The following is a 26,554-nucleotide window of genomic DNA, read 5'->3' as shown; positions in this document are numbered from 1 at the left end:
GCATGTATGTCTCTGTTTCTATACAAATAAGGCCAATGAGTTATGAAGAAAAAAAAAGTAATTGCAATGTGACACCAGACCAGAAGAGGGCAGTAAGAAGACTGTTCAGCAAAAAATACACCATAGAAAGACACATACATGCTGGCATCTTTATGTGTAGCACAGCAGTTAGCCAGTCAGCTTGGAGGATATTCAGCCTGCGCTGGTTTGGATTGTGCTTGATTGCACTGCAGATGGTTTGTTGACACCAGGAAGGGGAGAAGCACGAGAGGCAGAGCTGTTGTCTGTTGTCTATGTTGTCTAAAACATGTTGCGATTTCAGCTTAAAATATCAGCCCCTTGATGGATAGACAACTCAACCACTTTAGCACCAATAAAACCAATAAACCTATCAGCCCAAAAAATATCAGATAAGAATAGTTCAACACATTCATACAGTAGTTATAGAAAAATAAACTAGAATGCATTCCCAAGGATTTTTTTCAGTGTTCAAACAGCTGCTATCAATTTGATATCGACTGACAAGTTCAGATAAAGGTCTCCAGTTTACAGGGTCACTCTTTAAACTGAAAAACTGGCAGCAGACAGAGACACATTCACATTATCAGGCTTATAAAAAACATTGTTTAGGAGTTAATAAACCGAGTCAGTCACAGCTGTCTGGGGTGTTATTGTAATCAGAAACGACCCACACCTCCAGGATTTTCTTGGATACCTGGAACTTGGCAGGGCCATTTACCGGGGTAAATTTCTGAACCCAGAACTAAGGCCTCGTTTGCACGACAACGTTTCATCTGAAAATGCTACAACACAGTGAAAAAAAATCTGCATTTACACGGAAACTGTCTTGTCCAGAAGCCGCTTTTGGGAGATCTCCACCAAAGTAGAGTTGAGCCGATCATTCGGTGTATTGGGGAATACTAAGTTAAAAAGTGGAGCAACAGCTGATTGAGCAGTATAAGCACAACACGGTAGTTTGTGACGATTGTAACAACGGTACTGTTGTCCTGTTGTAGGCCCGCGCGCGAGGCGGAGTGTGACGTCAGCGTTTCCACTGAAAACGCCGGCTTACTGTTTACACGGCAATGGTGTCGGGGGCGTTTCAGAAAAATCCCACTCTGGAGGCCGTTTTGGGTCGGCTGAAATGCCGTTTCTGTGTAAACGCGAGGCTGAAACGCAACAAAACTTGTGCGTTTCACCCTAAAACCAGGGATGCACGATATTGGATTTTTGCCGATATCCGATATGCCGATATATCAAACCCCCTTTTGGCCGATACCGATAATTACAAGTTTGTTTGTTTTTTTCACTGTAAAGAAAGCTAAGTCTATCCTGTACTGGAATTTATGTTACTCTTATTGTGACGGTCTTATTTGTTTAAGAAACACACATAAAACAAGACAAAAAACATTTGATTTTACCATAAATAAGAAATGTATTATTTTTTCAAACTCAAGACATTCAGTATTGAAATACAGAAAAATAATTTCTTTAGATCACATGAACTTTAAATGTACAATGCATTTTTAAACATAACCAAGTTGCATTTGATTATTTTAGAGCTACTGTAACAACCTGGTGACAGACACAGAGCTCTGCAGTGCAAATAAATGAAGTGCTTTATTTTATTTAAGGAGCTTATTTTTCAGATGGAAAATAATACTTCTCGGCAGAAATTTTCATATCTGCCGATACCGATAAACACGTTTTTAAGCTTTTATCAGCCAATACCAATATTGTGCCGATAATATCGTGCATCCCTACCTAAAACCGTTGTCGTGTAAACGGCCCCTAAATTTAGACCCTACTTCTGATAGTCAAAACCCTTGTTGTACCAGGGCAAAGTTTCTCTGGCTGTAAAACACCTTTTTGACACATCTACACCTGATCATGATTGCAGGCTGTTCACAAGGTGATGAAGTATCCCTTCTTGTTTGTAGAGTTAACAGAAACTGAGTCGTCAACCATTTCCTGCTGTGCTTGTGCATGCTGGAAATCTGACAGTGATCACTGATGATGAGCTGAACAACAAGGTGACAGACTGCAGGGGGATTATTAGCAGCAGAAACGTGACGGATCAAAGGGAGGCGGACATTCAGCATCAGACGCACAGAGAATATTCTACAACCCACAATCCAAACTCTGTGCATCACGGATGTGTCTCTGTGCAGGCTGCCAGCCTCCAAATAGTCACAGTCCTTAATCTCCAGTGGGCGGACACTTCCATGTGTTGGGGTCAGAAGCAATGAACCTCGACGGCTCAAAGTCGTCATGGACACAAAGTTAATTTGAATTAATTTCCTGATGGGCTGATAGGTTGAGCCTGTCTGAGGTAGGCGGAACTAAGTAGGCATGACTTGAGGGAGTGTGACTGCTTACAAGGGACGCAGTCATGTGGAGAGCAAACACGTCTCCATCCTGCTTATTTCAAACAGCTCTGCTATGGGAAAATATTTGCATCGTGTCAATCTGTGCTGGCCGACATATCAGTCTCACACAGTCACACTGTGTCCATGAATGTGGTGTGATGTTCCACCCTTAGGTTACTCAGTCACAGCAGGCCATCTCTCACTGATACATTTATTATCCATTAAAGTAATGTACAGTTACTGTATTTAACAATTTCTTCTCTGTTTTCTTGAAAAAAATCAGTCACTTAGTGTGGTCAAACATATTTGTACTGTCATTTCAGACTAATGAGATCAAACTTCAAGCAATTGTCTCTTTATACCAGAAGGTATGTGGTCAGTTTTCTGCTGTTATGTCCGGTGTAAGCATCAGCAAACTCTGCTTCATCTCAAGAATAAGGTTCACCATTGGGGGGCGATATGTCAAATGTGTCAAAATCTTAATGTATAGCAGGATCAGGATCTGGATTTTATCATGATTGTTTTTCATGATGTTTTAAACTCTTTTTGATCTACCATACCAGATCTACCAGAGCATATCTTTACATTTTTGCATGCTGTAGTGTTAGATTTTGCAAAAGAAAATTGCAATACATTAGCCACGTATACATGGACCCAAATATCCCGCTTGCATTCGGTGAATTTGCTCAAATGGAAAGAATTTAACCTTTGTACACACCTCATTTCGAAAGAAACGCGCCAATCCGAATTGATATTTAATAGGTTTCACAGGGGTGGAATATTTTATTCCCCAAACCGATTGAGGTATCATGTATCCACTCAAATGTAAAGTTGTCAGGGTGCGTTCTTTTAGCACATGCTCAGATATGACGTAAGACGCAACTTTGATAAATCACGTGATGTTTACGTTTTTCTGCCCATGCCCCATTAACTATTCTGTTTGATTATAGCGGCGCATGTAGACCAGAGATTGGAATATTCCTTTCCATGTATAGTATTGTTTTCGGAATAGTCATTCAGAAAGATTCAATCCGGAAAGACGAAAAACCCCTCATGTAACCGTGGCTATTGATACAACCCTCTTATCCCAAACTTTATTAAAATGTATTGATGCATGTTCAGACTAAATAGATAAATTGGGATAAACTTCAATTAACAAAAAAGGGAAATTTACACAGATTTTCTAGATACAGAAATGTAATGGCTGTATCCCTCAAAAATGTAAATGTAAGAAATGCATTGACGCGTATTCGACCTAAGAGGAGATGTGAACAACTGTGGTTTGGATCATAATGTTTTGACTTCCAGCAAACACACTCATAGAAGGAAAACACTCTGGGATGTGATAAAATTGCAACACTAAAGTGCAACTCCCCAGATTTTATATTCAAAATGATGAATCCATCTTATCTGGTTTCAAATCTACCGCCAATCAAAACTCAATATACAAATCAAAGCTCTGGCGCTATGCTGGGCTCTGTAGGATTTTGACTGTTTTAACTTGTAAACATGGTCCTTGGCTCTAGTATCTCTTATCCTGCATTTTAAACAACTTTAAGCACATTTTTTGAAAAAGTTCTCCATTAGGGGGCGACGTGGAGAAATATGTCAAGAAGGATCAGGAACTGGTCTTTATATTTATTATTAATTTTAATAATAAAAAATAGCTAAAATTGTAGTTATTTTTTGGGCCTTTTTATGCCTGAACACCTGTTTTAGGGCTAACCCCACAGCGTGTGCAACCTCAACCTGGGCAACCTGGTGATAACTTTGATCCAGTTTTATGTCTTCATATGTGTTCTTTAAACTCTGGATGTTGATGAAGCTTTTCTTGATTTTCTTAAACACCTCAGCTGTCAAAGTTCTTGAGTTTCTGCAGAAAGTACAGCACTTTAGCTTTAACAAGTAGCATTAAGAGATGCACTTTTGTGTTGTTTGTGCTTGCGACAGAAAATTTTAACGTCCACATCATTTAGAGCAAGATTAATTTCAGTGCCATGATTAACACATTGTAAGATGAAAGTTTGGGGCTGTATAAACATGCATCTTGGAATACATAGAATGACTAATTAAAATCCCCTGATAGCACATTAATTTCACCTGTGTAATGCAATATGCATTAGAACAGTGGTTTGACATAACGTGAGAAGTTTAGGGAAGCAGCCGAGTTCAGAATCTATAATTTAAATCCACTTTGTTCTTAATTTTTTCATTTGAAGCTCAGCAAAATGTAGCTTCATTTATTGCAGTGTTCTCTCAGTAAATTGGTTAGTTTTCAGCTTGAGTAGCCACCTGCTTTTGCTGCATCTCTACAATGCCAGCCTTTAAAATATTAATGAGGTCTGGTTTGTTAGATTTCTCTACCAAGTGACAATTTGTTCTTGTTGCAAAGAGTCTTACTTTCTGGTGGTGATAAACCAGCAGTTTTATCTTTTATACACTGACAAAAAAGAGCCATGAAGGCGTGATCTCTAGATTAATCTCTTTGTTAGTCTTGAATAAAGCATCAAAAACTTCATTAGGTAAAAATGTGTTTTTTTTTTATGTGGTTTTGCTTCTATGAAGTAACAATAAACCCTGTGATCCTTTTTGGTGAATTCTGTGGTAATATACAATCTGGGCACAAGCCTGCATCCCGTTTTTCAATATTTCATGTTTATTCCCTCCAAATCCTTTTTTTAAACAAATCTCTCTCAGACACAATCATTCGACACTTTGAGTGAGCAGACAGCAGACATAATCCTCTCTGGCTGTGCTGCCTTGCTAGGGAAGGACAGAGGCAGAAAATGAGAATGCGTCAATCATTACTGAACGGAGATCAAGCCTGGCCAAAAGTCATCACATTGTCTTGTTTCATAAAGTATCATGCAATAAAGGAGTGTGTTGCTCGGCAGCTGCTGCAGTCAGACAGAAGCACAGCAAAAACATCTATCAGATGTGTTTTCCCATGTGAGAGTTACTCTTGAGCTTGGGGTTAGTAGTGTGCAGATTAGTCGAGCATTAATAAAGATGCACTCCCTCAAGTGTTCAAATTGAATGTGTTGAACACATACAGTACATTATCTGAATATCCATTTATAAGCAACATTTTTGCATTGAATTATGCACATGAAGCCTGCTTTTGAGCTCTCTTTGATATCACAATGAGAACTAGTCAGTGAAATGCCATGCAACTGTTAAAATAAAACCACCCATTGGATGCTTGTTATTAGAACATTTAGTTGGCTTTAGTTGTGGTAAGACTGTTAAAAATGTTCAGTGTTCTGGTTTCCCACCTCCATACCAACTGGAAAGCTGCATCCTTTTGTTCTGCAGCTTTAAAATCAAATTTGGAGAAGCATTGGTTTAGCCACGGGAACAATTAAAATGTAAAAGTTGTGGCAATGTTCAACTTTATTCCAAAGAATGGGCCAACCTAACCTTGCAGAGCAGACGGACCTGCCTGATTCAGTTTCTGAACTCCTGCAGGTCCATCTTGCCAGGCTCCATTGACCAACGAATTCACTCTGCTAAATTCTAACCGGCCCAATCAGGGAAGAGAGGCGGGAGCTGTGGGAACAGACGTGACATCAGCAGACTGATTCTTAAGTTAAATTTATAAATACGGAAGCTGTCGTCTAACGCCTTTTTCACAGCTGTTTCTCGTGATTCAGTAGTTGTTCATCTATTGTTTCTTAGAAGCATCGGCTCACATAAAGCTACGTCATACCGTGGCTTGATGTGGATTGGTCTGTGGTGAGTGTGTTAATCAGGACGGTCGTCCAATCACCAGCTGTGGATTTTTTTAAAGTCCCGCCTCTGAAAACAAATCGGAAGAGCTGCTACCCAGATGGACTTGTGAAATAATTCCGTGGCGGATATATGAAACTGTCCGTCTGGTGTGTCAGGTTAGGGCCAACCAGCTCTCCAGCTGAAGGCTTAAGTTTGACTGTTGAACCTTGTTTATACTTCTGCATTGACCCTGAGCTGTAGTGGCTGACACAGTCGTAAGCACTACATACTTGTGTCCTTGTTGCTTTGCAGTACTCCTCCAAAACACATGAGGGCAGTGTTATTTGTTTCAGGGCATCAGATCACCAGTTTTTGGTCCCACCATAGTTTTTGCTTCTTTTTCACATTGATACATTTTGCTGTATATCACAGAAGCTATCACATGGAGGGATAGAGAGGAGATGTAAGAGGAGATGAGATGTACAGCTGATATGCAGCATTTTTATGCAAATGTTGTACATGCAGGAAACATAGCCCCACTCAGTAGACCAGCCACAGGACCACAGACTCGTCTAGTTTTGTCGTTTAGTGAACTGTTGAAAGAGGTGAAAGTCAAGTTACATGCATACACCTCAGTGGGTCAGAGTAGGTTATCACAGCGCCTAAACAATGTCACCAACAGACATGACATACTACGCAATGGCTCCTGACCAATCATCACAACCATCTTGATGACATTGGATAGAGAATGAGCTGGAATGGATGACACCCGTAAATTCTAACGGCTGTTACTCACAGGGTTTCTGGAGTGTGTTAGCTATTTATCTTTGTCAGTTTGTTGTGGTAGTATCATTGTACAACATCTTGTAGGTAAAGATGTTTTTTTGTCAGAGCAGCACACATTTTTCCTCTGTCTCATAGTATCTTCTTACAGCACCAATCTTATTATTTCTCTTTTGTACACTGAATGATTGATTTTTCAAGGCCAAAGGGTTCTGACCATAGACTGTACCGTATAGATGTGGTCTCTTGTGACATCATCCATTATTTTCTGATACAGAGTTTTGAAGCCTATTGTTGATGGACCAAATTGGAAATGCTGGACTCAGTCTAGCTGCTTTCCAATATGGATGAGGCAAAGAGATGGGCCTTTAGCCTCTTCTTTTTAGTCAGTCAACTCGAGTCCACTATGAGCAAAACTCACAATTGAATTACTTGCAAAATAAAAAGGGAAAAAATAACGCCCTGTATGGTGTGTGCCTATAAGAAAGAATCTTCAACTCTTCCATATTGGGCTAAAATCCTGCTTAAGCATCTAGTCTGACCTGGATATGAGCTGAGATAGAGCCGTTTAAATTTCAAAGGAAAATCTGCCGTGAGTTGACATGTCTAGGAAATTATCAAACAAATCAGAATATTTAAAAAAAGTCAATGTTATGTCAGCAAAAAGTTATGTGTTCACCAAAGCCAACAAGAATCATTATCCAAGCCCAATGAGTATCTGTACCAAATTTTGAGCCAGTTTATGTTGTAGACTTTTAGATAGTCCTACAAATGGAAATATTTGAAATGAGGATGTATAGGCCTGTCATAGTAATCAATAAATCAATTAACCGAACGATAAATAAAAACGTCCTCGGTAAGTTTGCCAGTCTCGATAAACTGACACGTGCATGCATGTTTGTTTTCCTCCTCTCTTTCAACCAAAGAGGCTGAATGAGAAGATGGCTCACTACGTCTATCTTTCCTAACATCGGGGTGCAAAGGTTCTATAGCGGATTCAGCGGATTTATAGCAGAGTGAGCATCTGTCAAAAATGCGATCTTTGGCATCTTTTGAGACGGGGCTGCTCACGCCTACACACGGAAAGAGCTGAAGCGAGCGTCCTGAGAGCTAAGGAGGAAACACGCTAATATGAGTGATGGCACGAAAGATACGGTTCTTAAGCCGCCTGCCACAGTCCCAGTGTGGGAATATTTTGTTTTTTATCAGAATGAACAAAGTGTGAGCTAATATGTCGCATTTGTTTGAAAATAGTGGCGACGAAGAGGAAGAGGGAGGTGCAGCGGAGCCTTGTTCTTTGACAATCCGCTCTTACTGAGGCTTTTGGTCTGCAAAGTAAATAGAAATAAAAGCGCCAAATGGTGGACGCTCAAAGACAGCTACATTGCCAAAGAAATGCAGCCCTTCAATACGGTTGAAAGCCAGAAATGTTCAAAATGTTTGACAGACAGTACGGATTGACTGGGAAAAAGTGCATGTTACAAACAATTCAGGAACTGTATAAACTCCCTTTTATTTAGACTTTGGTTTTTATCGTTGTTTTTTTTTTGGAAGTTTTGTTTTTTCTTTAGAGACAGGGTCTATGTTTTATTGTTTTTGATTAGTATTAATTATTTTCATTGACTTGTATTTTTTTCTAAAATAGACTCCATTTCATTTTCATTGTATTTTTTTTCTCTTTCTTGTTTGTTAAATTTATTATATTTTTTGTTTTATTTATTTTATTCAAACGATCCTGACCTTTTAATTACAGTTAAATACTCTTAAGAAATTAAAGTTTCTTGCTTTTGATATGGTGTACTCACTTTATTATCCCATTTATCATAATTACATCAATGAAAAAATGGGAAAAAAATCAAAATAATATTGACAATGATATTGTTTATCAGCAATAATATTTTGGAAAATTATCGTCTAGCAAAATTTGTTATGGTGACAGGCCCAAGGATTTAACCTTAATCATCACCTTAACCTTAATTTGATAGACACACAGTTATCCTGTTGGACGGGATGAGATTCATGTCAGTATTAAACACAGAGTTATTAAAAACATGTTTGACCTGATCAGCAGTTCATTTGATAATATTTATACATGACCAAGAGGATTATGGAGCCAGATGTATGCACAGAACATCACAAAAATACTCTGAAACTTTCCTTGTAGAGTCTCTTTATCCCTCCTCCCCCTCACAAACTTTACATTCAAGCACTGCAAACAACCCCATGTTACATAAAGGGTATAAAAGAAGCTGTAGGCTGCAATACCCATCATACATTGTACAAAGTTTTCTTCATCTTTGTTTTCCTTCCTTCTTTTCATAGTCAAACATTTCTTTCAGCACAGCACCAATCACAGCAAAAATTGCCTCATGTCATTTCATTTTTTTTTGTTTCACTGAGAACATTAAGACTGTGCACTTTAAAATACTATTTAGAGTGACCCAGCTAAACCCATCACGAGAAAACACAAGCTGACAGTGAAAGGGACGTCATCCAGTTAAGAGGCTGAAACTATTAACTCAAACAGACTCATATCTGGCCATCTGTCTCAACCATTTGGACACTTTTTGTCAATGAATATTTGCTGAACTACATTATCAAAATCACAAAACACGTTCTTCATCATGTTAATGGTTCATTCAAGCCACCTGGCATTACATTTGATATGAAATACAATCCTAGGAGCAAGATTTGGAGCCTAGCTGGAATTAAAGTTGACTTACTTCAATATATATAATCAATAATTGAGAGGTGCAGATGATGATGATGATGATGATGATTGTTTGTGTTGAAAACTATGACAAAATTGTTGAATGAACTGAAAATTGGAAAGTGTGTTTAAGAAGATATTTCTTCCCAAGAATTGTTTGTCAATGAAAACATGTGAAAACATGCACTGAATGATATTAAACCCAGATCCTAGTTTGATGCCCACGCCAAAGCTGTCAAATATCGACTGAAACATTTTCTTGATCTGAAAAGAGCCAAACTTTGAAGTGGAAGCAGTCCCCTCTCATCTTGGCTTTTCCACCCTCTCAATCAAGTGTTTGTTTGCAAGCGACAGGAGGTGAAAAGAGGGTCTTGGTGTCAAGTGGGCAAGTGGTGCAACGAGGGAAATGAGCAGAGTTGAAGGCTTTTAATGATTTTGGCAGATCTGAAAAGAAGACTGGCAAAACCTTTTAATTTCTGTTTCTTACCTTCTTTTTTACTTCATCTAAAAGGTTTCATTGTCTCTGTCTTTTACCCTTTGTTTCCTATTTATCCCATTTATTCCTAATCTTTGAATTTCTCCCGTGTGGACTTTTCCCAGGTTCACTGTTTCCGTCTCATATTGTTTGGCCTTCAGTTTTGTTTTTGCATCAGTCCTGCTGGATGTTTCTCGTTAACAGCTGCTCCACGTCTCCTCCCCTCATATGCCCTCCGCTACCAAAGTCTTACCCACACAAAAAGCTCTTTTCCTGGGCCTGATGCCAGCCAGGTTAGCCCCTCTCCTTCTGCTGGACCCCTGGAGGTTTCAGATTCACAAGAGAAAGAATCCCTTCTTAAAAAGAGAACAGGCCTGTGGTTACTATGGCAGTAACATCTAAAGGGTTGAGCCCTCTTCTTAGGGTTAAACTGTAGGCTCACAGAGGAAACAGGCAATTGTGTCTGAAATGATTCAAGATGCTTGAAGTTTATGTTTGCAATGACATCCAGTGAAGAACGTACATTTCAAGTCTTAAATGTGCTTTTGGTGAGGTGTCACCTAGTGGTCCAGTGAATGTAGCCCCGACAAGACAAAACTGGTCCTGAATACTGATCAAATCAGAGTTCTTAAGGCCAAAAGTGCCTTTTATTTTTGATGTTGCTATTTTTAATTTTTACTTTTTTTTTCTTTCACATTTCTTCCTGCAAAATGTTCAAACTACTCAGGAGACAAGGAAAAAAAACATGAAAACAAGTTTGAAATTTGGTTAAATTAGAGGATTCTTACCAAACAATACCAGCAGAAAGACAGCACATACTTTTTTGTCCACAGGGGGCGCCAAAACTGACACAAACAAACAGCATCCCACAGGAGCTTTAAATGTTTTTTAGATTGTGTTCAGCTATATTTCTTAAGAGCATCTCTTGAAGAATGTTATTGTATCTTGTACTGTCTATCTTAATTTTGTATCTTGATCAAAAATCCCAAACATTTTGGAGTTTCTGATGAAAACTGAAAATGTGTGTTACCGAACTAACCCCCCCCCCAATCCAGATTTACGTTTCCTAAAATAAAATTCCTTTAATTTTTTTGTTCTTTCTTGTTATGGACAAGATTAACTGCCAAGTCACTGGATCTGCTCCATCTCAGCTCCATCATGGCACCAAATCTGAGCGGTTTAATTCAGGTCAATGTGCAGTCTGACTCCAGCTCCACCCCAATTTGTCAATGTGTCATATCTGGCAGGTTAAACCTCATTAGATCAGATACACAAGATTTACACTTTTGCTGAATGCAAAAGCACAACCTATTAATTTGCACAGAGCAGACTGAATGAACTAGTCAGGGACTCAGGCACTTAAACAACATTAATACATGTGATTGACCACAGATTTGTCCTTGAGTTTTCCCTATGGCTTTGCTTATCATAGTTTGGGTAAGTCGACATCTTAAGAAGTTGGTTTTAAAAGGGGAAGGCTAACTTTTGTGACCTAACTCAGCCACCCTGATCACACCTCTATTTACACTTATAGAAAAGTCATCTATCTTCACCATTAGCTTGAAATAAACAAGAGTCTGAAGTACTAAGACTGTAATTTGGAGTTCACATAGACAAAAAATGAAACTGCTGCACCAAGAAAAGTCTAACAAAGTATATTCAGCACTGAAATGCAGTGTTACATTTTTACTTTCTTACCTTAAAGCCACTTTAATGGACTTTTCAAGGTGTGTGTCAGTATGTAATCTGATTATTCAGACTTGAATTGAGGTTAAAAGAGAAACACTTCTTCCCTTAAGCTCTTCCATTTGTGTCCCGGCTGTTTGGACGTGGTCGGCGGAGTTTGGAAAACAACATTTCACAGTCTGGAGAGAAAGGACAATTTCTCTCCTGTGGTGATGGAGGTATGGGTGTGATGAAAAAGTGAGGAGAAGAGAGAGATAAAAGGGACAAACTGAAGAATGAGGTCGGGTTTGGAGGGTGGGGTTGTTCTGTGATGGAGGGAGGCGGAGGACAGAAAATGAGATAAAAGGAAATCAAGTGGAATACACAAACGGATGAAAACAGAAAGAAATGTAGTGAGGAGGAGAGAAAAAGAGGGAGATCTGCATTGTGGCCCAAAGCTGAATGCCGCCTTTATGAGCAATAGTTAAAAGGACACTGAGGCGTGAGTCCCTGTAGCCATAGCAACTTCCCAGGAGCCCTGTGACGGACGGATAATAGAGTGAGAGAGGAGTTCCTTTTCTCCTCCTCGGCCCTCCTTCTCTCCCTCCCTCTCACTTGTTCCCACTTCCACTCCTCTCTGGGGCAGTTTGTTGGATCCTTGCATCTCACTGGATTTTCCTTCACCCTGCTGTCCTGTTGCTTTTCTTTTTTTTTATTTGTTGCCTTTTATGTGCACTCTGAAGTTTGAATCCCAGCCCGGCGAGAGGCTGCTGCAGGACAACTGTTGCCATAATTGCTTGTTGTTATCTTCCCCGCTTACTTTTATGGACACTCAGAACTATTTGAGGACTTTATTTTTGTGCATCCAGTGGACTGTTTTGCGTTGGCAGTGGGAGAAATGTGCTCAAAAGGCACCGTCTCAGCCCGTGATTCCTTTGTCTACATTTCAGAGGCTGTGCTGTCAAACCATGGTGCTGCCCCAGAGACCAATCGCCCGGAGAATATGCAATGCTTAACAGTAAGTCAAACAAATTCCTTATTAAAACTTTTTGTTTGTTTGTGTACTCGAAAAGCTTAAACAACCTTTAATCTTCAGGTTTCAGCTCTTCTTTTAAAAGCATCTTGAACATCTATCACTGGAGCAGTTTGTTGGACTTTTCCTCCTCTTCCATTCCAGTTTGCATGATTTTATTCATTTCCTTTGCATGTCTTCACTCAATGAATGGATAGGCCTGTGTTTTCCACATATGAAGCAATTGACCCGTGATACCGCACCAATGCCAACAAACTCATCATGCATAAACATGCCCTCAGTAAGATACTTACTGCATGAATTCCATGTTACACATCCTCAGAAGCCGTAGCAACTAACTGAATCATGCATTTGAGCTCCGAGCGGTGAATGGAGCAAGATGTCATTTCTTGAAAGGCAATGTTTGTTGGAAAAAAAAGCTCAGCAGAGTGTGAGTCACATGTGGAGCAGAATGATTGCTTGTCATGAGAAAGGCAAAAAAAAAGAAGACTGGGTAGGCAAGTTCTTATCAGACTTCTCTTTACTGTCCGTTTTTTTAATTTCCACATTGTTGACTGTAGACATGGATTAATTAAAAATGAATGAGGAGGGCCACTTAAACTGTTTACAGAGACGCTGGAGCGTGACTGATGAAACCTTTACTCATTTTACAGCAGGGATTAGAAAGCAGTGATTATGGAAGTCAGTATTTGCTTGACAACAGCAGCAATGCTGGCAGAAGGGAGAGGAGCAAGCACTGCTTCGCCTGCTAAACTCCAACAGATCAGGGTAAAAGTTCAAGAAGACCACTGACACAAATTAAAAACTTTCAACAACTACAAATTTCAGCCTTTAGATTTAAAACTTCTGATAGTTGTAGTTACCAAGATCCAAAACTGATGTGTCAATTTTCATCGTTACTGTTGAATAAAGCCTCTTTAAAGACACCCTGGTGCTAGTTTAGAGTTGGTTCATCTTGAGAAACCTTAAAGAACCAGCTTGCTTTTCGACAGACAAGGGCTACAAAAATGCCATGTCATTATGTCACTAAAAATGTTTCTTTGCGTCTCAATTACATCAGAAATCACACATATTGTGTAGAGATACTAATGAAAAAAAAATGTCTTTTTTCCATTGATTTCCAAAGAATAACAAAAAAAGGGTAAAAAAGTAACTCCTGTCACAGTGCAAGCACAGCATCCATCAGTAATACAGCCTGCATTGATATCAGGCACAGAGTGCTTCAGGAAAAGTGGGAGGATGATTATTTCTTTGTTGAATTTAAGGGGAATTACACCTACCTCATAAGCAAAGAGAAAGTAGGGGTTCATTAGGACTATAACCTCATGCAGTATTATTCAGCTAAACATGTGGAGTTGTTTGCAATGTACCAGGGAGATGAGGGGGCACAACAAGCTAAAGAAAGAGCAATCAATGCAACTAAAAAAGAGAGTGCAGAGAGCAAGCAAAAGGAGACAAATCAAAGATTAGGTCCAGACTTAGTGATGTTCATCTTCAAGCCATACTGAGGGTTTCAACTGCCATCACCTCCCTTAGAGCAGCTGTCTGAGAAGAAGAGCTCTCAGGTGTCTGGCAGCAAGCATTCAGCATGAAAAGCAAAAAAATACTGTAAAACGCCTGATGTGCCCCCCCCCCCTCCCCCCCCCCCCCCCCCCCTTGTGACAAGATTAGATGCTCAGTGGTCCTCAGGTGATTTCAGTCTGAGACTCCGGCTCTAACGCAACTCCATGCCATTAAAATTTATCAGAAAGAAAACCTTTGCTTTAAAAATGACAAAAACAATATGATTTTTACATTTCTCATTGTTTGAGGAGCATAACCCCTAAACACTGGCCTTGAGAAGCCCCAAGACAACTAGAGATTAACCAGTCTGACCTTTTATTGGATTTTGGTCCATTAAAGACCCAGAAAGCTAGATCAGACAGCAGCTACAATGAACGGATCCACACAGCAATTGCATAACGATCAACTATTCATCTGAAGTTAGAAAAGCCAAAAGTTGACATATCATCACTCTGCATCTTATCCTCACATTAAGGGATGGAGATTGTAAGATTAATACTGGTATGGAATAGGGGTGGGAGGGAAAAACAGTTTATCAGGATTTTTTGTTTCGCAATATCAAAATTGTGATTCTTTGTCAAAAAATCTTTTTTTTTTTTTCAAATTCAAATTCTTAATTTCAGTCTTTGTTTATAAACTGGTTTGGAAAAAAGTTACCACTTTTCTCCAGCAGAGGGTGAAATATTTCTCTCTGACTCACATGATGTGCATTTTATGGAAAATTGGGCTCCTGATATAGTCTGTAGACATTGTCTTCATCACTTAACTTTTTCCCAAGGTCTGGTCTGAACAAAAACCAAAAACCGCAAAAATTGTGAATATCAAAGAATTGCAATTTAAATTGAATCGGCACCCCAAAAATTGTAATAGAATCAAATTGAGAGAATAGCATATTTTCCCGGCCCTAGTATTGGATCCTGTTGGGTCAGTATCAGTATCAGTATCAGTATCAGTACCGACAGATTCCAAATCCAAGGTTATGAATCAGTATCAGGATTTGTTGGATCAGGGCTTTTTTACAACCAAATGTTAAGTCTTTTTTATAAACGTGTTTTTTTTCCCATTTAATTCATTTTGTTAGTCTGCTCTTATGCAAATGGGATGGAGCCAGTCAAAACAGTTACCAAGGCATAGAAAAGCAGACAGAGGGTAGAGTACTTTTCAGGTCAGACTGGACATCAGCTGTGGTACCGCACTACATTTGATGAATTTGATCTGTGCAAAAGTGTTTTGCACACTCTTTTGCTGTCATAAAGAGCATGTGCCAAGGTTTCCGAGCTTTGGCTCACCAAACAAAATGCTAACAATCATGTCCCCGTCCCACTGCAGCCTCAGCTGTCAATCAGACACAATGCCAAACTGCACAAGGTCCCAAAGGCTGAAAGGCATTTGGATTCATTCTCATGTGCTTCTAAAGCCCTTTCTTCATCTGCAACAATAAAATGATGGGGAGGATACACTGGAAATCACTTTTAATGCGCTCTTTTGGGCCACAATTAGAGTTGTTTTGAAACCTTGGATGCAATAAAATTATCAGAGCGTGAAAAAATCTGCTCTTTCCTTGTAGATTTAAATCCAGAGTCCAAGACTGTGAGTAAGAAATCCTTTGATTTAACTTTGAATGCTTACAATCATCTTTTTTTAAATATATATATATAAATGTAAGCCAGTTTGGCAGCAGTTAGCTTCCTTAAATGCACTCTTGCTCCAGCACAGCATTTGAAATGTCAAACAGATAAAGAAACATATGGAAACTCGTACATTTCTGCTGGGAGAGGAAGGATGAGCGCCTTTGGCTGAATCCCCTGACTCATTTGACACGTCCTCCAGAGTCACACCACATATAGAGGTTGCCATAAGTGTTGCATCTTTTTGCATGTGCTTGCTCACACAACAGCTGTAGGGAGAGATTTATTCCTCCTCAGCTTTCTAATCCTGCTAGGTTCTAGGTTGGCAAATTTCCAGTGTGACTTTCATGGAAAAATTACCCCAGCATGAAACCTCTGTGGATTCTACTTGGAGAAATTCACTTTTACAGAGTTTTATCTGTGAGCTGGTGTGGCTATATTTAGATAAGGCATGGAGTATCAACTTTACATAGACATTCCTGAGTTACATAAGTTGCCACAGGCTCATGGGACTAGTTACCCCAGCTCAGGAGTTTTTGTCTGTTTATCAGTGAAGATACAAACGGAAATACTTCTGGTCTGATGATTGCACTTGATAAAAAATACACTGAAGGTCCAGTCCAAACATGTTAACTGCTGCACACATTTAAGTCTGTGAAAGATTATAGTTACAGACAACGTGAGGACTATTTGTTTTGCGAAGATTACAGTGACACCTTTGGCCAGAATCGGAAGTGTTTTCCAGGGTAGACTCCCATAAGCACCTTTACCCACTGATGTGACTCTTGCCGAGGCATGCATTTGTTTTGGAAGCAAATTAATGGAGCGCACCTTAATCTTCTCTTTATCACTACTTTTTTTTGTTCAAGACAACTTTTTACTGGAAACAAAGTGACAAAGTGATGTGTTTAGTTATCTAGTTATAATATATACGTTGAGCTATTATTCAAAACCATAGACTGCATGAAATGGCGACGTACTCTCTTTTGCTGAACAGAGTCATGAAGACTTTTGTTGGTGGGGGCCTTCTATTGGAATTGCTGACCCCATAGGTGAGCTTTGGCCATCCTCACTTACAGCTACAGGGTGTCAGACCTGTCAATCATATGATCTGCACCTCTGATTGGACAAACTCATGATCTTTATAAATTCTTAACTGTGGAGTTAGAAGAAAATTCAATTTCTTTCAGTGTGTGTGTCAATAATGAAAAATAACTATTCAGATCAGACCCCAGCTGTTTTTTGACCCAGGCTGTAAAGATGTTTTCCAGTCTGTAGCAAGCCTCAAGCAAACACTCGATGAAATGTGGCTTATACCACTTCTGCATGGCTTCACATTATTAGACTGGAGCTTGACAACAAGCAAACTTGTTAGACTCGGACTGTTTAGAGTTACTCAGCCCAGTGCCTGAAGATATGCCTGTAACGTATAGCATTAGTAGATATTTGTTACATCCAACTAGTGTTATTTTTGGCGACCTGTTTTAATTTTAGTTTTAGTCTAGTCTTTGTGTCAAACTATTAGTTTAGTTTTTATTAGTTTTAGTCACATTAATACTCCTTTTAGTTGTCAAGTTTCAGTTGACTAAAAGTCTGAGCATTTTAGTCTTATTGTAGTCAGCATTATCCATGGTTATTTTTGTATAGTTTTAGTCAATGAAAACTGATGACATTTTAGTGTAGTTCTAGTCAATGAAGATTGTACTTTAATCTCATCTCTTTTGAGCAATGCAATTCTACTTAAAGGATAAGTTCGGTTTATACAGCTTTTACATTGTTTATAGAATGAAGTAGAACAAAATACTCACCCAGAAGGTTTTCCTGATCCAAGCAGTGCTTCGGGAGATATTTAGATCCAAAATTGTGCAGCGGACGTCCGTATAATGGGATCCATCGGGGCATAGACAGCACGCTCCTAAAACTGCCTTAATCATCCAAAAACTTGTGTTTTTCACCAATATTCCATCATGGTCCGCTCCGAGATAGTCTTCTGCGCATGCGCAGTACTTTCTGGAGAGCTGACTCCTTTCTTTGAGGGGCAAGCGTAAACAAAGTCTTCGTGAGTTCAGAGGTCAATACAGCCACACACCGCTGTCTGGAGTGCCACAGACTGCAGCAGAGGACTATCTCGGAGCGGACCATGATGGAATATCGGTGAAATACACAAGTTTTTGGACGATTAATGCAGTCTTAGGAGTGGCGCTGTCTATGCCCTGATGGATCCCATTATACGGACGTCTGCTGCACGATTTTGGATCTAAATATCTCCCGAAGCACTGCTTGGATCAGGAAAGCCTTCTGGGTAAGTAATTTGTTCTACTTTATTCTATAAACAATGTAAAAGCTGTATATACCGAACTCATCCTTTAACCCACTTAATTTAGTACAAGTACTCAGTATGGAGTAGATGTAACCAAAATTTTCTCTAAGTCATCCATTTCACAAGTCAAACATGGATATCTTATAATTATATTATTGTTACCTTATAGACTCAACAATACATTCAATTCCAGACAGGAAAGATGCTCTGATTTGAAACAGCCGCTGAACTGCGACCCAGGAAATGGAAATAATGCAAGATAAAAGTGATACTAAATAAAGCTATGACATTACGTCCCATCTCGTTTTGGTTAACCAAAATGAAGACGTATGTTAGCAGAGTTTTCATCTTGGAAACCACATTTAGTCCCGTTTTTATTCGTCAACAATATTACATTATATATTTAATTATAGTTTTAGTCACATGACCACCATTCACGTCCCGTCTCCTCCCATTTCCGTCACGTGATAAAGGTTTGTTGACGTTGATATTTAGTCATAATTTTTGTTGACTAAAGCAACACTACATCCAACCAGTGCTCATCTACCAACTAACCCCATCAAGCAGAGCAAGTGTAACCTCACCCTCCATTTTATTGACTTCCTGTTTATCTTGCTTATGCTCTTCTGTCCTTTTTATTTTTGACAGTCCAGCTCCAGTGTCCCCCATTGCTACAAAACAAATCCAAAAAATCATTTTCTTTCATAAAAAAAAACAGATCTTGCTTCTCACGACTAAACTTTACCTGCTGGTATCATGTCATCAAAGCGACTTTTGGTCTGTGTTCTGTAAATTGATTCATGTTCTCTTGAGAAAATTTGGCCCGACCATGGATACTGGGAAAGAACATTTAGAAAAATCCAATTCTTGTGCAGATAATCTTGTTTTAAATTGTAGATTATAAGCAGACCAAAATATAAAAGTGAGGCTATTTGCAAGATCACTTTTACTGTCTTTACTGGGCCTTTAAGGATGTCTTTTATAGTCTGAAATGCCTTTTCTGTTTCTGAATGTATCATAAAATATTTTGGCACTGCTGTGCATCAAAGCAGTCTAAAACAATAGACTCAGTGGAGGTTTTTGTAGTCCGAGTTCCCTTTAGTCCACTCTGATTCAACGTCTGTCAGAAAACAGTGCAGCACTGCAGCCTGAGCAGTAGCCTAATAAAACATACTGACAGACCATAAGCACAGAGTGAAAACCACAACCACACATGGCCCAACAGTCTGCTCTCTGACACATGCTCTGCCTGCTCCAAGTATGCTCACCACGCACCAGAAAGAATTTACATTCACATTGAGAAGTTTGACCCCAAACCTTTGATTTTTGCCTTAATTTTCTTCTCACTGTGCTCACAGTCTTCCTGATATGTCTATGTGGTAGGAAGAGTTTCCTTTGACACAGGGTCCCTGATGTATCTGTCATGTTCAGCTTTCACCAGAAGACGTTCAGCTGCAGGAGAAATAATCCATTATGTGTTTGTGGAGTGTTGATAGTGCTCCAATTCTGTGGTGATTTTGCTTTTTCAAGTGGATGAAGAGCCACAATCATGTAGTTTCACGTTAGTTTCAGGGTAGAAAGGCCAAGGCCTTCACAATGGATTCACGTCATGCCTTGTCTGGTACATCTTTTCCAAACAAAGACCCTTTTGTGAAGATAAAAAAACTAAAACACTGAATATGGCTGTAGAAGCAAGCAGAAAAAAGTGTTGCAAGAATTGATAGTTGGCACAGTCTGAGTAAAACTTGCCTTGCATTGCTACTGTACTTTCAGTCTGAACATACACATATCTTATGCTTTGAGTTTTAGCAGGAAACTCCCTCCTAACATTGTCCCACTTATTCCCCAGCAACTAACTTAAGATACAAACACGGTAACAAAAATAAGATGCTTGTTGCGGCTGAGTGAACATTAAAAGGAAACAGACATCACAACTTTTAACACTATCATCAGCACCGCTTTAAGTTTAAGTTTCTCTTTCAGCTGCCGTCTCTACGGTGCTGAACAGGACCCAGTATGAAAGTATACATGTTGTTTGGCCTGCTGAATAAGCTCACTTTAGTAATGTTGTTTACCAATATGGTGCTAATTAAAAAACAAAACAAAAAAACGCATCATCTTGGCTGCATTATTCAGCAACTTGATGCTAATGGGCACTAACATTAAACCAACACTGTTTACCAATATGACACTAAAAAGCTAATGTTTTTGCCCCATTGTTTACCAGTATGAAACTATCAATTTAGCTGCATTGTTCACCTATATGATGCTAATGGAAACAAAAGTTTTAGCTCTATTGCTTACTAATATGAAGCTAATAGAAACTAATGTTTTAGCTGCAGTGTATACTAATAAATGCTTATGTGTTTACCAATATGATTCTAATGGAAACAAATATTTTAGCTGCATCGTTTACTAATAAATGCTAAAGAAGACTTACTATTAGCTGCAGTGCTTAATAATATGACCCTAATGGAAGCTTACGTTTTTACATCACCTCAGGGTTTGTGGTGTCACCGAGAAGGAACTCTGAACACTTTGCGTGGATTGATTTGACATCTTATCAGTCTTCCTCTGGCATTGCTTTTATTGGTTTAAGTTAAAACTATGACCAATGGATTGTCTACGGGTTTACAACCAATCAGAATCAAGCTTTCACAGACAGAAGATCATTAAGAAAGCGGGGTCACAATATTAGTTTTTGAAGTACACAAAGGAACTGCAGGCTTGCCCAGGCAATGGATGCTCAGTAGACAATGAAATACTGTCCTCCAGAAGAATAACCTGACACGCCAGACGAACACTTTCATATATCCGCCACAGAAATATTCCACTAGTCCATCTGAGTAGCAGCTCTTTGGGTTCGTTTTCAGAGGAGGGACTTTAAAAAAGAATCAGCAGCTGGTGATTGGACGACCGTTCTGATTGACACACTCACCACAGACCAATCCACATCAAGCCACGGTATGACGTAGCTTATGTAAGCCGATGCTTCTGAGAAACAGCAGATGAACAACTACTGAATCACAAGAAACAGTTGTGATAAAGGCGTTAGACGACAGCTTCCGTTTTTTATAAATTTAACTTAAGAATCAAAGGAACGCTGACAAGTACGAAAGTCTGCTGATGTCACGTCTGCTCCCACAGCTCCCGCCTCTCTTCCCTGATTGGGCCGGTCAGAATTTAGCCGAGTGAATTCGTTGGTCAATGGAGTCTGGCAAGATGGACCTGCAGGAGTTCAGAAACTGAATCAGGCAGGTCCGTCTGCTCTGCAAGGTTACCAAAAGAAAGCAGTGACTGTCAATATTGGGGAAAAAAAATATTGCTGCTGTATGTTCTGTGATATTAACTAAATTATTAGTGCCCATACCTCACAGCTAGTGCAGACTGAGCTCAACTTCCATATAAGTAGCAGGGTTGCAAACTCTACATGGAAAAAGCAGAAGGAAGTAGGAAGAGCTACACAGCTGCACAGAAACTAGACCTGCTGAATGCAGTAGATATTGTCACACTGGAAGTCATTGAGAACCTCTGAGAGTCATTGGCGTCACTGCAACTTGTATTCTAAACTTTTCAGCACTTTTCATCAATACAGACACACAAACTTGAAAAACTTTTGGAGTTGTGGTCTGATCTGTCGACGCAGACTCCTGTTGTGACCGTTCATTGAATCAGCATGTCACTAAAACACATCCGCGTTGCTTTTAAACCCTGCAGGATGTGAGCTCTGTGGGAAGCAGTGCCCACATGGAGCCACTATATTTCTAAGAAGCTTGACTGAACAGGATTAGACAGAGGGGGCTCAATTTACTTTACCTTTCACACACTCTTCTTTTCTTTACACATAATGCAGCTCACGTAACAGAGACACAAGGGTCTTATCTCAAAAAGTAGAGCCATTTGACCCCCTGCCTTTACTTTACTGCTCTTTTATTTTGGTGTTGTTGAATCTCTAAACTCTACATTGTTACAGGATTCCGGTCCATTCTTAACATTCCTGACAGAAAAGCTACTTTGGTTCGAAAAGAGCATGAGCAGCTTTTAAAGTCAAGGAGAAGTTGAAGAGGGCAGTCATGACACGAGATGGAAAAAGTTGTATTTGTGAATGCTTTCCTCTGCTCCCCCTCTTGTGCTCCCTCGTCCTCTTTATCTCCGGGTGAATCAGAGTTAACAGATGATTGTGCGGTTTGTGTGGTACAGTCTCTGGGGAGAGTTAAGGGGAGGGGGAGGATGGGGGTGGGCACATTCACAGACTAAATTAACAGAGAACGAAAAACCTTTTAGACATTCTCTTCTTTTCTTTATGCTTTTTTTTTTCCTGTAACCTTGTCCTTGCTCCCTTCCAGACCGCTGCTGCTGTGGCCTCCTTCGCTTCTTCTCTCCCTCTGTCTCCCCATGGCCACTGCCCACACTTCACAAACACGAACAATTTCAACGATTTACACAGGGCTTTGGATACTTGGTGGAGATGATACTTGTAAACCCAAAAGGAATGTCTTTCAGAATACCACAAGGCTATTTCAAGAGCATATTACATCTTCTGCCTACAGTTTGAAAACTTTTTTCCAGCACTTTCATTTCTTTAATTATACTGCTCTTTCCTGTTTTCATAATTGTCACCTTTTGGAGGAATAATGCTTCAAAAATGTCACATTAATCAAGTCATTTGGCTTCACCTAGATGACCCAAACCTTTCCTCAATTTGTCAGAGAAGGGCACTGGTGGTTAACTTTCAGGTATAATTTTAGCAGGAAGAGATGGCAGTTTGGTTAAATATCAGGGATTGTAAAGCAACAAAATTGTATTATTTGAAATGATGTGCAGCTTTCATTCAGAGTGATGTTAGGAAAAACTCCCAGAAACTCTATGGAAATAGACCAGATGCAATGCTTTTTAAATTTTCTTTAGGATTAATACTATTGTGCGAATGTGTAGGTCGAACTGTCGAAGCTCAAGCAAACTAAAATTATGTTACTTCAAAACATAGCCTGTTAGATCTGGTCCAATTTGGTGTAAAAGAAAAAGTAAAGTACCTTTCTTTTCAGCTAAACATTGGTGTGTAATTATCTACTAAAATATGTAAGATGACAAATGACCACCAGAGGTAGCTGGTGTCATTTAGTCATCAGAAATAATCAGAATATGTTCAACAATGACTCATGTTTGTGTGTCAAAGGTAAGACAATCTTAAGACAATCTCAAATAGTTTACTAATGACAAAAACTCTTACAGACTCAACTTAAATTAATTTTTGTTTCCCGATCTCTTAGACACATCCCATAAACCTTGGCACCAATCTCTGAACTACTTTGTGAAACACCTTAAAGGCGAAAAAGTTTTGACTTTAAGTGAAGATAAAATGTATCCTGGCAAAAAATAAACTACAATGTTTGAGTTTTCGCAGACTAAAAATATAAAGATCCCAAAAGACTAAAATGGGACGTAGTCTAACAGTTATTGTTATAAAAACCACCAGGGATGTCCCAATCCAGGTTTTTTGGCTTCCGATCAGATTTTTTCATGATATGTTTTGCAGATGCTGATTCGATACCTTTCTCTGATAAATTCCATACTCTGTTTGGTGATTCCGTTGTGAATGACAAATCATATTTGTTGTAATAAAGTTAGCCCTGGTACCTCCTTGAGGATCATTCACTTTACTAATGTTGCAAGACACTGCTCTACTATCATTGCTTTCCAAAGGGAAGTAGTCCCACACAGCAGTCATGTTTGCAACGTGGTTTGATTTACAGTAGCCGTAAAGTGTGACAATGCTGAAAACACATGAAAACTGGATCGGTCCCAATCACGTAACAAAATCTGATGCTATCTGATCCTCCAAGAATAGCCATTTCGGGCGCCCGATACCAATCAGTGTATTAGATCAGGACATCCCTAGAAACCACCAAAATTACGGCTAAATCTTAAATAGCTCCCAAATTTGACACTGTGGCAGTGTATCCATACCTTACCATTATCAAAGTTACTTTATGCTGAGCTCAATTTACAGCTCTGGTTATGAGCAGGATACCAAAAACAGCCACTTCTTGAAAGAGCTTCACATCTGCACAGAAAATGCACTTTGCTGAATGCAGTGGGAGTCCTTACACAAGAAGGATGATTGAACTATTAGTTCCTCTTGAATACCATGACTTAAATTCAAGCGTCATCAAACATTGGTTTTTCAACAGCAAGTATGAGGTCTGGAGTTTGGTTTTTGAAGTCCCCTGAACCAAAATTTATCAATATATTAATACAGTCTCTTAGGCAAAGCCAACAGCATTGATCTGTTTATGCCAAAAAGCCTTACCATTGGTCCAATTTACATTTTTTACAAATGTGTCCAAAACTTTCAAAGCATGATTAAAAAGTGAGATATAAGAAAAGTAAGCCCTGTGCAATTCTCATGACTAGAAAGAAAGAAACTTGAATTCTGCTGAACATATGGGCAATATAATTTGGCACCTGATGGGGATTCTTTGGATTTTAGAGCTAGCTTTAGGAAGACATTCAACGAGCAAGATTTTTCTTCAACTTCATTTCTCACACTAGAGGTGATGTAAAAGCGTCAAAAAGTGCTCCATGAAAACATGAAAAAACTCCCTTCTGCCAGCATTACAGTACTTGAACCAAATAAAAGACTTTCAACTTATTCAGAACAAGAACCCCTCACTTGTTGCCATGCCAGTATTTACTAGTTATGATTTTAGGCAAAACAGCCTTTTATGCATGTTTCATTTACGACTTTCATTTCATTGACAGCATGTGTAGCTCATGCATATTAACCATAGTTACGCCCCAGACAATGTGTCCTCCTGCATCCCTCTGCTTGTCATCTAGCGTTAGCTCCGACATCGTCTGTGTGAAAATGGCTCTGACACTTGTGTCTGACGGGTAAGATGGGAGGGAAGGTTGAAGTGAGCTCAAAAAAGAGATGCAGGGTTTCTGGCTGGCGTCTCAGAATAAATGAAGAATGGATGATTTTATTGCCGGAGAGTATTTCTTTGTGTTTTTTTTAAAGGGCTTGGGGTTGTGGCGGCCCCTTTTCTGCTGAGACGTAAGATGAATGAGGGCTTTTTGTTGCCTCTGACTGTTCTGCACCATCTTCTTCTGTGGAAGAGATACAGGCCAAATCTCAAAGATTTAATGTACATCATTAAAGTATTACAGCAATCACAGCTGTGGCTCAGGTGGGGGAGATATTTGCCCATTAATCTCAGGGTGGTTCAATTATCTCTTGCCTGCATGTTGTGTCCCTGAGCAAGTCTCTCAATCCAAAAAAATTCCAGATGGCCAGGGCCTAACGTGGTGGCCTTGCTACAATTAATGTATGTAAACGTGAATGGAAAGTCTCTTTCACTGTGGTGTCTGAAGAGATGGTAAAATTAGTTTGTTAATTAGTTTCTTAGTTGTGTCCATTCCATTATCAGTTCTCCTCATCATTTTTCCGACTGTTCTTTTTACTGTAGTTTCTTAGAGGACGGTTATTGTGCTTCCCCATATAGTAAACATAGATATAAATTTTAAAAGTGGCACGAAATCTTTAAGAGATCTTAAAAAGACATGTTGAAATAATGAAGTCATCACATGGGTATGTCCTAACATGTTAATGACATGTTGGAGAGACGGGCCTCAAACACCAAGGTCTGCTTATAGCTCTGCTGCTGATGGGCCTCAAGAGGGTTGACCAATCAGAGGAGTGGTATGTTGTTAAGTGGAGAGTCTTAAAGAGACAGCAGCTCTGATCAACTTTTTAGACAGTGGTTGAAATAAGGGTTTTCTAAAACACTAGTGTGAGAACAAAGGGTCATAACTTAATGAGAAAAGCACTCAGAGAGCGCCAAGCATATTTTGATTAACACACAACACTAAAGTCCTACTTTAATGTTATACTCCCTTTCAGCAGGCTGTCTGCTACAATTTGGTGTTACTTGCAGGTTTGTACGATAATTTGTTACCTGACAGTGTTTAAAATTATGATGACCCAGTACATATTTCATATTCCAGATCTTAGTATCCAGAATATTGTCAGGATCTGGATTGTACTTTTACATCTGTCAGAAATTATGGTGACCTTGTCTTGTATTGTTTAGCAATCCAACCATTTATGGTGGAGTTATATACACATATGGTGAAAATGGCCCTATCTCACAATGATTAAGAATATTTTAAAAAAGTCCTGGATCCAGACGGTGATTCCGATCACCTCCAAAATTTAATCACTTCTTCCTTATCCCATTTTGAACATTTCCTGAAAATTTCATCAAGATCTGTTTGTTACTGTTTGAGTTATGTTG

General features: G+C 39.2%; 1 protein-coding gene across 1 annotated transcript in view; it reads left to right on the top strand.

Annotated features, from left to right (window-relative positions):
* Window positions 1-26,554, top strand: part of LOC141805269 (regulator of G-protein signaling 3-like) — an 86,321-nt gene that overhangs the window by 45,532 nt on the left and 14,235 nt on the right. The window contains exon 10 of the mRNA XM_074690214.1: window positions 12,664-12,731. Coding sequence (XP_074546315.1) covers window positions 12,664-12,731 — 68 coding nt within the window. The remainder of the gene's footprint in view (window positions 1-12,663; window positions 12,732-26,554) is intronic.

The sequence above is a fragment of the Halichoeres trimaculatus genome, unplaced genomic scaffold (assembly GCF_033239565.1).
Source record: "Halichoeres trimaculatus isolate MK-OKI-2021-1 unplaced genomic scaffold, fHalTri1.1 fHalTri1_scaffold_16, whole genome shotgun sequence".
NCBI classification, from domain to species: domain Eukaryota; kingdom Metazoa; phylum Chordata; class Actinopteri; order Labriformes; family Labridae; genus Halichoeres; species Halichoeres trimaculatus.
Note: the sequence above shows the minus strand (reverse complement) of the source record. Positions and strands in the feature narration are given on the sequence as shown.